The sequence below is a fragment of the Neofelis nebulosa genome, chromosome 14, assembly GCF_028018385.1.
Source record: "Neofelis nebulosa isolate mNeoNeb1 chromosome 14, mNeoNeb1.pri, whole genome shotgun sequence".
In the NCBI taxonomy this organism is placed as follows: domain Eukaryota; kingdom Metazoa; phylum Chordata; class Mammalia; order Carnivora; family Felidae; genus Neofelis; species Neofelis nebulosa.
The window spans coordinates 18,798,452-18,813,716 of NC_080795.1; the positions used below are offsets into that span (position 1 = coordinate 18,798,452).

Consider the following 15,265-nt stretch of genomic DNA (forward strand, 5'->3'; position numbering starts at 1 on the left):
TATTAAGAACATGTAGATTATAATTCACGTAATTATACGTGAATCAGGAATTCAGATTTGCAAAGGAGGGCTGGCTTGCTTTTATCTCTTATTCCTACCAAAAGCTAAAGGGTGGCTCCCAACCTTTGGGTGTCTGCACTTAGGGAGTTTTCATCTGGGTTCCCAGCCTATAGATGGGCGCCAAGCCAGACATTCTAAAGGAAGACAACTTCATTTTAGCGGCAAACCCTCAGACCCACGCATCTTCCCATGACTCTGCCTTTCTCCGATTCTGAGCTAGTGTAGGCAGAGCACGAGGTGCCGAGGACAGGCTCCGAAGGGGCGGTGGGGACCATCCTTTTCGAACAGCGTTTGTAGCTGCCAAGAGTAGCCAACAAGCACCAGATTTATGTGCACTTTGAAAGAAGCACCTTCACCATTGGCTTTTTGAGCGGCGCTGTCGCTAGGGAGCGGCGGGCAGGGCGAGCACAGCCTGGGGAGAAGCCCGGGCTGTTTCTTCCTGCAACGGGGAAAGGGGACGCACACAGTCGGGCGCGCGGACACACACGCACGCACACGCACGCTTGCCGCGAGTTCGAGCCCCGCAGCCCCCCACCGCCCGAGGGCGCTCCCGGCGCCGCGCCAGGCGGAGAAGCATTCGCTTCCTGGCTCCTGCTGCTGCTGCTGCCGCCCAGAGGAGAGAGGAACCTGGAACCTCTGCCTCGAATTTCCCCCGGCGCCGCGCGCTGCGGAGAGCGGCGGGGGTGGGCGCCAGGAGGAGAACGCGATGAATGAGTTTTCCCCTCGCCTCGGAGTTGACTGAGTTGGCGGCGCCGCGCCCGAGCTTCCGGCTCTCGGCGCCCCACGCGCTCGCGGCTCCCGGGGCTGCAGCCCACGCCCGCGGCCGGGGCTGTGCCCGCCACGCCGGGGGAGCCGAGGCTCTGGAGCTCCTGTCCCGGCTCCAGTCCGGGGGAAAAAGGAAGGTTGTCCCCTGGCCCAGGCGCACGGCCGCGCGCTCTCCCGCACTCTCCGCGGCCCCTTCTGTCTCTCCATGGCGTCTCATCAACAATCCCGGATCCAGGCTTACCTGGAGAAGAACAAGATCGGTCCCCTGTTTGAGGTAAGGCGCTGTGGAGGAGGGCGGTCCCGTTTGTATCTGGGGGAAGGGGTTCAGAACACCCGGAGGGAAGGAGGGACCGCGAACAAATGCGCGGGAGGGGTGGCCGTGCGGCCCCAGTTCGCTGGCATTCGCTCTGCCCGGGCCAGGGGGTCCGGGAACGCGGCCGGGCGGGCACCTTGCCGGTTACCTGGGCGCGGACAGGTGAGCTGGAGAGGGCCCAGCGTCAGTCTGGCAGGGGAAGTTTGAGCGGTCTGACTGTCCTGCATCTTTCAGCCTTATGCACAGGACCCGGACAGGCTGAGACCCACAGATGCACACACTTAGACTCTCTTACACGCTCACACTTTCTTCCTGGAATTTACACCGTATTGCATGTTGGATTTTTTTTTTTGTTTTTGTTTTAATGTTGGCAGTAGTAGAACCCAGAAAGGTGGAAGAGGCGCTTAGCAATGGGGGAGACTATGGTTAACTGGGAGAAAACTGAACTGGTAAGGAGTAGGCTTCGGTAGATGAAGGCGCCTTGAGTGAAATTGTCAAACTGAGACGCTGACATTGATCTCTGGATGAAGGGAGAGTCCTGTGCATTGCAGACCCTACATGTGTTAGGGTGAGAAAGGGGCGGAGAAAGATTCAGGAAAAGCATACACGTATTTATGAGAGGAGACGTGCAGCTCTGAGCTGCTTTCTCTCGCCATCAAAGAACCGATGACAGAAATACAGGAGGAGAAAGGAAGAGCGGGAGGACAAGAGAAAAAGAACCAGAGACTGAACCGGGCACTGGCAAAGCGTCCCGGCGGTAGCCAGCGCGCTGGGCAGATGCTAGTTCCCGCGGGAAGGAATGCCCAGGGTCCGTTCCCAGCCCGGTCCCACCAGCCAGCTGGGCACGGGTGGGAGACGATCGGACGGACGTGGGAGGCTCGAGATCCTCCCTCCCCCACCAAAAGCAGCTGTGGTCACTATTGGCGGTTTACGTGTCCGCGGCGTGGGAGTAAGGCTGTAAGGCGGCAGGGGGAAAAGATAGAGAATGGGGTTGTTCCCTAGTACGGAGGAGAAGAGAATAACTGCGGAGAGGGGTGGGGGAAGCGAAATAATGCCCTAGCACAAAAAGGGAGAGGTGGACAGGGATGTGATCAGATAGGTCTTTTCTCTGGGGAGGATGGGTTTCAGATAACCAAGATTTGCAAGATCTCAAGTTTTTCTGCCCAACTTTATGTTAACGTTGTGGTGTCTTGGGAGCTATGGCTACTGTTTCAACTGAAACTCGTTGTATAGAGTCATGAAGTCCTATAATGCATGTCTTGATTCTTGTTTCTGCCCAAGTGTTATTGCTGGTGCAACTAGGTTGTTTTATTTTATTCTAATGATTAGAGACCATGCCTAGTTCGACATCTATCTATATAAAAAGCTGAAGCATAATAACACTTTGTGACACAGTGTATTAATTGTGTTAAAAGAAACGTGAAATACTTTCACAGTGTTTCTACGCCCCTAGAACATAAAGTATAATTTACCAGGGAGATTAAGTGAGTTGTTTGTTTTAATAGATTTGTTAATTTATCTTAAAATTGCTGAGACTCTCTCCAAATGATAATGATAGATTTTGGAATATATGTAAACTTTCTACATAATTAGGAAATAAATCCAACTTGATTTTTATCAAGTGCTTATTTAAAAAAAAAACTAGCCCTCTAGATAGTTCTGCATTAATGAATTTTAAGTGAAGACAGAATTGTCTCATAAAATCTTAAGACTTCCTCACCAAAAAAAAAAAAAAAAAAAAAAAAAGACAAAATTATATGCTATGTATTTTATTGATTTTTTTGGGGTGACATATTACCTACATCCCTATTAGCTTGGATTGCAGTGGTAATTTTTAAGGGCTGATATGTACTTTAAACAATTGAAGGGAGAAAACAGCTAAGTTTCTGCTTCTAAAAGCAGGTTTGTATGCAACAATTTTGATCATAACAGAGCTTAGTTTTGAATAGAATTATATATACTTCACAAAATTGGAAAATCTCACTAGCCTGTAGCGTCTGTCTCATGCTAGAGAGAATATAAAATGTATAGTGTTCATCTGGCATTCTCAAAGCCCCCAGGGCTTTGGTCAATGCTTCTCATGAGAACTGCTTCAGGAGATCAAGGAGGAGCCCAGGAACCTGGACTTAGTAAGAAGTGGCACAAATGATTGTTACATATTTAATTTCTGGACCACATTGTAAGAAACGGTGTCATAAGTTAAACTCTTGTGACTCTTAAGTTTTAATATCTGTGCTATGTTGTGATGTTTTTGTGCCCTGGAGTTGGTGGACATAGGCTTACTTTAGTTTTGAAAATATACAAGACCTGAAAATGTGTTCCCTTTACAGATTTTCTAAGTTAAGAATGTTTTAAGAAAACTTACTGGAGTAAAGCACTTTAAAGAGAGCACGGGAATATTGTTTAAAAAAAAAAAAGCAAAGATAACATATACTGGTTGAGAATATTTGTATCTTGTTATTTTTTTAACTATACAGCTTAATTACCTAATTTAGTTAGTTTATTTCTTAACTTAGTTTATTTGCTTATTTCTAAATTTTATCATTTGAGAAGTTTATAAAGCTATATACAATATGGTATTGTGAAACTATGTTAGATGAAAATTAATCTTGTTTCCATGTGATTGAAGGGTATAAATTTATATTGTCTTTAAATATGATTTAACATGCTTAGAGGCATTACAAAACCATGTCTAGAAATCATTGCATTAGAGCTGGGTAATGATATTTTAATTAAATAATATAAAGAGGTAAAGTGAATATGGTAATAATGACATATCCCACAAACTTGTGAAATTTTTAATACTTTTAGTATTCTCATTGGCTTATTCAGGATAGGCTAGTATCCTGATAGCCTAGGCATCAATCTACGAGGAATGCTTGACATCGCTTCAATAAATTAGAACTAGAATCCTATTAATAAAGATTTCCACATGTAACTCCTTACTTAACTGGCAAGATATGAAATGGTTTGGCTTTCACCAAAGTATGGTATTTTGTAGCACACATAGGCAAGATTCATGGCGCAAACACAAGACTTACCTCAGCCAACCGCTTAATAGTTGAAGAGCTTGACAGTTAAAACTTTTGAAATTGAATAATCAGCTGGCATATATCTGCTTTTTGGGATCAAGTGATCTACTTTGTCTATGTTGCAAGTAGTTAAACTTCATTCCCAAGAAATTGTGTATGTGGAACATCACAGTAAATATTTTCAACAGAGAGAAGTTTATACTTTTCAGTTTCTCCCATTTCCATGAAATAAACAGAATAATTATTTGAATATTATTGGTTGGAAGGGTGCTCAGGGCAGTCATATATCTTGGTTTAGGACTGATTATGCTTACAAGAGAGTGAAATCCTAAACTATTAAAACTCAGGATAATGGGGTTCCCGTTAAATCTTCATAGAATATTTAAATCTCTGTGTATTGAAGATGTGGCAAACCAAATTCACTACATTTTTTTCAAATGTGGTCTGACCCACTCCAAGTAGAATGGAACCACTTTATCACCTTCTCTGTTTAGTTCAAAGTACCTCTACTCACATGGGCTAAATTTGTGTTAACTGACTTGACACATATGTTATGAAGTGGACTCATATCAAATGTGTGGTCAACCATCAGCTTGCATCATTCATACAGTTACTACTGCGCAACTTGTTTTTTTCTGATACCCCTGCCCTACATATTCCAGCCATGTCTGCAACCTTGAACTCAAGTTGGCCTGGAGATTATCAGGCAGGGGCCTGGTAGGATCAGGAGATTTGTTATATATAAGGTAGAAGACTGTTGAGAGAATAAGTAAATATGTTGAAAATAAATGCAGTCCAGTTTTCTTGCTGATAGAGACGGGATTCACAAATACAAAAAGGAGAAAATGTAGAATGCACCCTGCAGTGTTGGATTGAAATTGGAGGTACTGGTGTATCTCATAACTTCAAGAATAGAAATAGATATAAATGTAATAGAAGTAAATATGGATTTGTATGTAGTAACATATACATAAGTATATATGCCTACATTTATTTCCTTACTCTGTCTACTGTGATGGGCTGAAAAATAGCAACATTTCAGTAGCAGTGAGCACACCAAGTGACAGATTTTGAGTTCTAAATACCATTCTCCATCAAGTGGAACCAGATATCTTTGGAGAAATGGTTGATCCTAGGCTTGAGTCTGGGAAAGCACAAGATAAACCTGGACCATCTTATGCCAGGGAATAAGGAAGTGGTCAAAGAATTATAGGAACATGTCAAAAGCTTGAAGAGACTCCTGTTAACTAAATCTGGGGCAATTTGAGATTCAAAGTATGATAGTAACAGATTATCATACTATAAAATAGGAGTATTTTATTCCACTACAATATATTGGGATACATGAATGTATCTAATTTATGGGGAGAAGATAAAGCTTTACTTTATAGTAGAATGCCAATTAATAAGAGTAGAAGTGGTGATGGAATTAGAGAATTACTACTTGGCAACCACTGAGCAATAATTGAGGCAATAAACATTAATTGTTGCTAAAAACTAATGGGTGAAAGTTGGAGGAGGAATGAGATGTTTACCTAATGTCTAGTATCTTTCCACAAAGTAGTTGTTAATTACAAAGGGAAAAGTAACTTTATAGTGAAGAAACCAGGAAGACTGAACTTTACTCAAGTGATGGGACAAATCAATATTGTGTGCTCCTGATAGTATGCAGCTAAAACAACTTTAATTCTTTAATATTTATGCCAATTACACATGACCTGAACTGAATAATGAGAAAATATCTGATAATTTTGATAGGGAAACTCTGATTTTCTGATGTGTTCAATAATGTGTAAAGTCATGACAGTCAAGGAAAGTCTCAAACTGATGGGACAATACAACTAAGTGCAAAATATGGTCCTAGAACTGATATGTTCACTAGGAAGGACATTATTAGGACAGTTTTGCAAACCTTGAATGGGGTCTCTAGGTAAAGTATATATGGAGTTATTTCTGCTCTTCATATACTTTTTCTGTAAGTTTAAAGTTATTTTAAAATTTAAAAATATTAAAAATAAAAAAGACCATCTAGGAAATAAGTATTTACAAGTAGTTCACCCATTGGATATTTTTTTAAACATTAAATTATGTGAACTTAGTTAAGAATTGTATCTGTGACTTAACAGATACAATTGAAATCAGTAAGTATTAAGCTATAGTTCTGAGTAAAGCTATACTTACAGTCATGGTCAACTAAGCATATGCATTTTCCTCTTCTCCCTCCAAACTTTTATTGAAATATCAACAAAAATGTTAAAAAATAAATTCATAAGAGTGCTGGAACACAAGGAAAGGTGCTGAGGCAGAGAGACTGTTTCTCCCATATGAACAGAATTTATTATGAATGGTGGTATATCCTTTGCACCTATCTATGGTCAAGTGACATAGAGTCAATTATAAGTAGTGGAAATGTTATTTGGAATTCTCTGGAAGGTGCCTTAAAATAGTTGGATTCAGTTTGGACATGTTCCTCATATGCCTTCCTTCCTTATTGTTGTCTAGAATGCCTCTTTGTTCATTCTTCCTTTGTACCCTTCTTTATTCTCTCCACTTCCCCAGGCAACTACTTGTTTCTTTCTGTTACCGTAGAATAGTTTTCCTTTTCTAGGGTTTTGTATAAATGGAATCCTATGCTATGCATGCTTTTTTTCTGTATATCTTCTTTCACTCAATATAACTATTTTACAATTCATCCATCTTGTGTCATGTGTCAGTAATTTATTTCTTTTAGTTTCTGAATAGTATTCTATATGGATGTATGCATTTGTTTCTCTTGGGTAAATACCTGGAGTAAATTGGCTGGATCATATGGTAGGTGTATGTTTAACTTTTTAAGACATTAGCCACTAGTTTTGAAAAGTGTATGTACAATTTTACATTCCAACCAACACTGTATGAGGATTCCAATTGTTCCATGTTCTTGCCAAAACTTGGTGTTGTCTGTCTTTGTAATGATAGCCATTCTAATAGGTTTGTGTGATATCTCATTTAGTTTTAATTTATATTTACATTATGGCCCCACTCTTACCCCTATATTCTGAGACCAGTGTCAGTGGAGATCATGTGGGAAGCATGGCTTCTCTCACCCCTGGCAATAATGAGGCATTCCTTTCCCTCCCCACCTGGGTCATGTCAGGGGAGGCCTAGAAAAAAGGTCAGGACTTTCAACATTGCTGAGTGGTAATGAGGCCATTCCTGCCATGAAATCCATGCCAAGATACATTATAGTTAAACTTCTGGGAAAAAAAAAGTCAAGATATATCTTGAAAGGAGCGAGAGAAATGAAATACCATACCTATACAGGGAAAACAATTTGAATAGCAGCAGATTCTCATCAAACCTATGAATGTCAGAAAGAAGTGGCACAATATTTTTCAAATGCTGAAAGAAAGAACCTAGAGTTTTATACTCAGAGAAAATATCCTTTAGGAATGAAGGGGAAACCAAGAGAATTTGTTACCAACGGGTCTACTCTAAAAGTTTGGCTAAAGGAAGTTCTCTAAACAGAGAGGAATTGATAAAAGAAAAGAAAAACTTTAGAACATTAGGAAAGAAGAAAGAACATAGAAATAGAAAAAAATATGACTAAATATAATACATTTTCCTTCTCCTCTTGAGTTTCCTAAATTATGTTTGATGGTTGAAGCAAAAATTATGGCAGGGTCGGATGTGGTTCTAAATGTATGTAGAGAAAATATTTAAGAGAGTTGTATTATAAGCAGGAAAGAGTAAAGGGGAGCAAAGGAGGTAAGGTTTCTATAGTTCACTTAAACTGGTAAAACAACAACACCTATTGATAAGTTGTGCATTTTTAATGTCATACCTAGAGCAACCACTAAAAAATCTATACAAAAAGATGCCCTCAAAAACTCTGGTAGTTTAAAATGGAGTTCTCGGGGCACCAGGCTGGCTTAGTCAGTTGAGTGTCTATCTGACTCTTGATTTTGGCTCAGGTCATGATCTCATAGTTCATGAGTTTGAGCCCCACATCGGACTCCACACTCTCTCAAAATAAATAAATAAACTTAAAAAACAAATAAAATGGAGTTCTAAAAAATGTTCATATAACTCACAGGAGTAGGAAAAAGAAAAACAAAGCAAAGAACAAATAGAAAAAAAAATAACATGGCAGACTTTAGTCATAATATGTCAATAATTAAATTAAATGCAAATGGTCTAAATATACCAGTTAAAAGACAGAGATTGTCAGAGTGGATTAAAAAAATATGACCCAACCAGTAGGCAGTGTCTAAGAAACTCACTTCAAATACAAATAAACAAGTAGGCTAGAAGTAAAGAATAGAAAAAAAATATGACTCAAACATCCAAAGAAAGGAGGAGTGGATCTTTTAATGTCAGATAAAGTAGACTTCAGAGGATAGAAAATTACCAGAGACAGGAACTGCCATTATGCAGTAATATAAGGGTAAACCTACTGAGAAAAATAGCAGTCAACAGCAGAGCTGCAAAGTGTTTGAAGCAGAAACTGACAGACTTAAGCAGAGAAATAGAGAAATCTACAACTATAGTTAGGAAATTCAAAACCCTTCTCTTGACAATTGGAAGAAAAACTATACAGAAAATCAGGAATGCTATAGAGGAACAAATGCACATCAAAGGATATAGTCGACATTTGTAGACCACTCAATGCAACAACTGCAGAATACATATTTTTTTTCAAGTGACATGGAATGTATACAAAGGCAGACCATTCCCTGAGCCACAGAACAAACCTCAGCTGAAATCATACAACAGGTTTTCTCCATTACAATGGAATAAAACTAGAAACCGGTAACAGAAAGAAAACAGGAAAATTTCTAAAACGCTGTGAAAATATACAGAATACTTCTAAATAATCTACTGGTCAAAGAAGAAATCTCAGGGGAATAAAAATCCATCAAACAATGGAAAGGAAGATATATCACAATTTGTGGAACACAGCTCAAGCAGTGCTGAGAGAGAATTTTATAGGGTAACATGCATACATTAAAAAAGTGGACTGATGTGATTGGTTAGAATAGGGCCCATGCTTTTTATGTCATTCCTCTGTGCCCTTCCAGTCATAGAGGACAATCTGTCCAGCTAGAGAGAGGGCTCTTCCACAGTGAAGGATGTGTGAGTATCAGTAATCCGCTGACAATGGGTGTTTGTCATGTTTTGTATCCAAAGTAGATCTTCAGTTCTTAAAGGTGGGAAACAAATATCTTGCCTCATTCTTTATTGTGCATTCACTATAGTGTCTAGTGGAGCACAGACAATAAAGCACAGACAATAAAGCAGTTGATATCTGTTGAATTAAACAATACACAAACAAGACTTGTGTATTTTTTTCCGTCTATGGAAAAAAATACATTTAAGTCACAACCAGCTAGCAAATAGCGTCTTAATATTTATTCCTTTAAGACCTAGAGCAAAATATTCCCCATCACATTAATTAGCCTTTATGTACAGTGAATAACTTTTAATTATGTACTTAACTATCTAATTCACTTTCAGCTATATTTTTTCCTTTTTAATATCTGCTTTCACGAGAGGGCCTGATAAATTAATCCACACCACTGTATAAGGCTTAATGTATACCCCGCCCCCCAGCACATTTGCATTTCAAGGGAGGAAGTTGCATGACACAGTTATATGGGATGAAGCAGGTGATCTTTGGAAATCACACGAGCTTAGCAACCATTTATTCTCTGCTTGACCCTGGGCACTTGATGATCTCTGTGAACATTAATGTCCTCATCTGCAGGACAATACCTAAGAGGGATTTTATGAGGACTATATGAGATGAAACGAAGTCTAAAGAACCCAATCCAGTGCCTGGCACTTGGTGGACACCCAGTATTTTGACTGCCATCTCATTAGATGCTACTATTTCTCTTTTCAATTAATAGTAATAACTCAGTGACAGACCCTGTGGAGAGATGCTTTTGAAGGATGGCCTTCTAGTATCCTGAAATTAGAACTAATTCAAAGTGTGGAAAAAACAACAAAGTAAACATCTGCTTTTTAAGGTTGTAGCTCTGATATCTCTGAAAAAGCACTGTGGCACAGTTAGAAAGGAGAGTAGGCCAGTGTGTGTGTGTGTGTGTGTGTGTGTGTGTGTGTGTGTGTGTGTGTGTTCTTTGTTCAGCGGTGGGAGAAAGGGAGGTCTTGCTTGTTGCTGTATCACAAAAGTATACTTTACTTTGGCTAAATTTGGAGACATTATACATAATTAGAAAACAATCCAGAATATATCTTATTGTCTCAGAGAGGCAACCTGGATCACTCCCAACTAAAATAGCACACACAGATCCAATGTTCCTGTCACTCTCTGTAGCATGATTTTTTAAATCCCTTATTGTATTTGATATTGTTTTATTGGATTTATTCCTTTGATTTCAGTTTATATTCTGTTTATTCCACTAGAGTATAAATTTCTTTTTTATTTATTTATTTATTTTTGAGACAGAGAGAGACAGAGCATGAACGGGGGAGGGGCAGAGAGAGAGGGAGACACAGAATCGGAAACAGGCTCCAGGCTCCGAGCCATCAGCCCAGAGCCTGACGCGGGGCTCGAACTCACGGACTGCGAGATCGTGACCTGGCTGAAGTCGGACGCTTAACCGACTGCGCCACCCAGGCGCCCCTAGAGTATAAATTTCTTATAGGAAGATATTTTGGTAGTCTTTTTAACTGTATCTTCCTGCCTAGAAAATGTCTGGTACGTAAATGGTGTTCTACTAAATAGTTGTCAAGTACATTTATGAATGAAAAAAATCATTATGAATGAAAAATCAGGATCAACCAACCTATCAAATTTGAAAAGTGTGGTTTGGGTATGAATAATCATTTGCCACTAGGAGTCTGGGAATATCTCAGCAGTTTATGAGAGATTTCACTTTCTTTAAAATTCATTATGACTTTGTTATCTTTTCAACAGCTATTAAGTTCTTTGGCACATGATGTTTGGAACGTCATTTACATTCATTTGGTACATATTTATTGGGTGCTGTATTATGTATTAAGAAATATAAATTGAAATAAAATATTTCCTGTCCTCAAAAACTCCTGCATATTTAGAAAAGACTGATAATACTTGGGGCACTCTCAAATATTATATTCTGGTAAATTTTACAGAAGCCTACCTTGGTTTTCTGTTTATATGTTTGGTACGTTTTCATACACAGCAATACATTCCATTAATAGACGAATAGAAGTAAGAAATTAATATTTGAAGTTCAGATTTAGAGATTGGTTTCCAATAAATTTGCCATAGAATCAAGTATGTAAATTGAACAAGGTAAAGGGTAGATTTGTTAGTTTCTGTTGTTTTTGCTCCTGGGAGTTCTTAGCACCAGTAAGACATCTAAACATGAATTATTAAAAATACCTAAATGATCTGATTGTTGAGTAATGTTCTACATGAAACACACTGACAGTTTTCAGTTGTAAGTTGTTCCTTTAACATAAAAGAGAGAACTTTCTTTTTGAAGTATAGCCTGGAGTGTAAAGGGGTATATAACTCCTGCTCTTTCTTCGCTTTTTGAACATATTGATCTGAAATCAAAAAGTGACAAGCTATATTGAATTGACAGTACATTTGATTTGTCTGCACATTGAAATAATATATCTATTTGTGTGAAGTGAACTATATTGTATTAAGATTTATTGTAGCTGTATATTTCTGAGATATTATTTTTATTTTAATGCTATTTTACTCCTAGGATTCTCTCCAGAGGATCTGGTATTGTTTTGTTGATTTCATTTTTTCTTGTTATGTTTTTTATTTACGATATATAATAATTATTTTAGCATTATATAAAATGGTGATTAAAACCAGCTACAGTTTATTATGCACAGAATATTATTCTATTCTGACTAAAAATATTTATTGAAACATTTCTTATTATCTTTCCTCTTAGTGATATAACAATGATATGAAAAACACTCTTAAAATATACAGATGACAAATACTGTGCTATGTGGAGCCTTAAAGTCTTAGTTTTCCAGAATTTTAAAAATCTAACCCTTTCTTTATATTCAGGTAAGACATTGAGTTCTGTGTACAATTAGCAACACGTCACTGCCATAGTCTATGGATGGATAGGGAATCCAAGACAGAGGGCAGTGTCACTACTTTATCAATAGTTCAATCTTGAGAAATCATAGTGAAGAATTCATGCAGGTCATGTACATCAAGTTCTTAAGTTATTAACAAGTATATTTTTGGATAAAGTTAGTTGAAGAGTGACTTGGGTGCCCATTCAGCTTTACGGTGACCCACTAAAGAATTACTTTCACTGAGCTGTGCAGTGAGTGATTTAAGAAGCCTTTATTGAGAGTCATTATAAGAATCAGACCATGAAAATACGGTTTTGTCATCTATTAAAGGATGTTGTGGAGGGGCATATTCATTGCATTAGACAGCATCTTCTTATGAGAACTACTGTTCTCTTTTATAATGTCAAAAATAGGTTATGAACCTCACACCTTCAGAATGGCTAAAATAAAAAACACAAGAAACAACAAGTGTTGTCAAGGATGCCAAGCAAAAGGAACCCTCATGCACCGTCGGTGGGAATGCAGACTAGCTCAGCCATGTGGAAAACAGTATGGAGGTTCCTCAAAAAATTAAAAATAGAATTACCATATGATCCAATAGTTCCATGACTGGGTATTTACCCAAAGAATATGAAAATACTAATTTGAAAGGATATAGATACCACTATGTTTGTTGCAGAATTCTTTACAGTAGTCAAATTAAGGAATCTGCCCAAGATGAATGGATTAAAACAGGTGGTATATATGTATATATAATGGAATATTACTTAGCCATAAAAAGAATGAAAGCTCGCCATTCAGAACAACATGGATGAATCTAGAGAGTATTATACTAAGTGAAATAAGTCAGTCAGAGAAAGACAAATTCCAGATGATGTCATTCATATGCGGAATTTAGGAAGCAAGGCAAACAAGCAAAAAAGAGACAAACCAAAAGGTAGACTCAACTGTTGAGAACAAACAAATGGTTACCAGAGGGGAGATGGGTGAGGGTATAGGTGAAATAGGTGAAGAGGGTTAAGAGTACACTTATCATGATAAGCACTGAGTAACATATACAATTGTTGAATCACTATATCATACACCTGAAACTAATGTAACACTGGATGTTAACTATACTGGAATTAAATAAAAGATAAAATAAAAAATAAAGAAAAACAGTCGTATATGAATATTTTGAATTGTGTAATTCATAGCATTCCTTTCCTTTTTTTCTTTGTATAGGCTTCTGGAAAACTCGTGGTAGCCAGAATGTAGGTCATTATCATGAACATTTTTTTTTGTTGAAATATAATTAACATACAGAGTTATAGTAGTTTCAGGTATGCAATATGATTCAACAATTCTATGTATGTCTCAGTGCTCATGAAGATAAGTGTACTCTTAATATCTTTTATCTCTTTCACTCCTCCCCCTATCCACTTCCTCTCTGGCAACTACTAGTTTGTCCTCTGTATTTAAGAATCTGGTTTTTTGTTTGTCTCTTTTTACTTTATTTATTTGTTTTGTTTCTAAAATTCCACACATGAGTGAAGTCATATGGTATTTGTCTTTCTCTGACTGAGTTATTCTGCTTAGCCTTACAACCTTTAGATCCATTTATATTGTTGCAAATGGCAAGATTTCATCCTTTTTTTTAATGGCTGAGCAATGTTCCATTGTATATATACCACATCTTCCTTATCCATTCATCTATGGAGAGATACTTGGGTTGCTTCCATAATCGTGGCTATTGTAAATAATGCTGCAGTAAATATTGGGGTGCATATATCTTTTTGGATTAGTGTTTTTGGTTTCTTTGGGTAAATACCCAGTAGTGGAATTACTGGGTCATAGGTAATTCTATTTGTAATTTTTTGAGAAACCTCCATAGTGTTTTCCACAGTGGCCGCACCAGTTTGTATTCCCACCAGTAGCACATGAAGATTCCTTTCTCGTGAGAATTTATATCTCCCTTCTTTTCCCCACATTGTCTTCACTTGTTTTACTTTATGTTTCCCTCTACTTTTTATTTATGCTATTTGGTCATAGTTTATACTTCTTTGGAAAATACTTTAACTTCCTTCTGAAATAAGGATGAATATAAATATGTTATATAAGTCATAGAATGACCTAATCTTGGTCCAAATAATTTGGGCATATCATAGGATGTATTGAATCATCTGTTTCCTGTCGTTACATGTTATAGCTGGCTTGCTTTCTAGAAATATTTATTTGGCTCATTCTGGATGTTTAGTGAGAATATGTTTGCAGGATTAGCCTCCCAGGGTTAGCCTTTTGAGTAGCAGAGATGAAGCTGCCTTAAAAGGCAAGCTTTGAGACTCAGGCCTTTTACACAATGTTTTCTCTGCTTAAAGGTTTTCCTTCACATGCCTCACATGGCCAGCTCCTCCTACTGTTCAGATCTCGGGTTTAAACATACTGTCAGAGAGGCCCTCACAGACCACTCAATCTCAGCAGCTTCCCATCAGCCCCTATCACACCACGTTGTTTTATTTCCACACAGCACTCATCAGGTGTGGCCTTTTCTCATTTATTTATTTAGAGATTGGCTCCCTCTCTTAAATTAAGCTCCACAAGGAAAGGGACTTTGCCAACCTTGTTCTCTGACATGTCTTCACAATGCACAGTAAGCCCATTTCCTGCAATCAGGTATTCATTCTCATTTTTCTTACCAAATATTCCTTAAAAAGGTTAAATAAGCTTTGCTCTAGATAGGATATTATATGGAACCATTAAAAATGTAGAAAATATGAATTCAAGATTGCATGTGTATGTAACTATGTAACATATGCAAAAAGGTAAGAATGGATAGGAATGGTCTATAGCTTTTATATGAAGTGCTCAGTGGAGGGGCTGTTTTTGCTCCCACAACCATTCTGATTTTCCAAGCTCTCTGTATTACTGTGCTATTGCTTTTAGTATTAAGTCATTTGTTTTAGATCATTTCATCTCCTTGAGGCCCCTACTAACTCCCATATGTGTACTATATTTGCATATTAGTACTGGATTTCTTGTAAACTAAAACCCTAATGGGGCCTATTGGCAGAGG

At 38.1% G+C, this 15,265-nt stretch overlaps 1 protein-coding gene across 1 annotated transcript in view; it reads left to right on the plus strand.

Annotated features, from left to right (window-relative positions):
- The first annotated feature begins 462 nt into the window (after positions 1–462).
- The window catches only part of C14H8orf34 (chromosome 14 C8orf34 homolog), a 407,132-nt gene continuing 392,329 nt past the window's right edge, over positions 463–15,265 (plus strand). The window contains 3 exon segments of the mRNA XM_058699771.1: positions 463–905; positions 907–1,023; positions 1,025–1,099. Coding sequence (XP_058555754.1) covers positions 771–905; positions 907–1,023; positions 1,025–1,099 — 327 coding nt within the window. The 5' untranslated portion in view covers positions 463–770.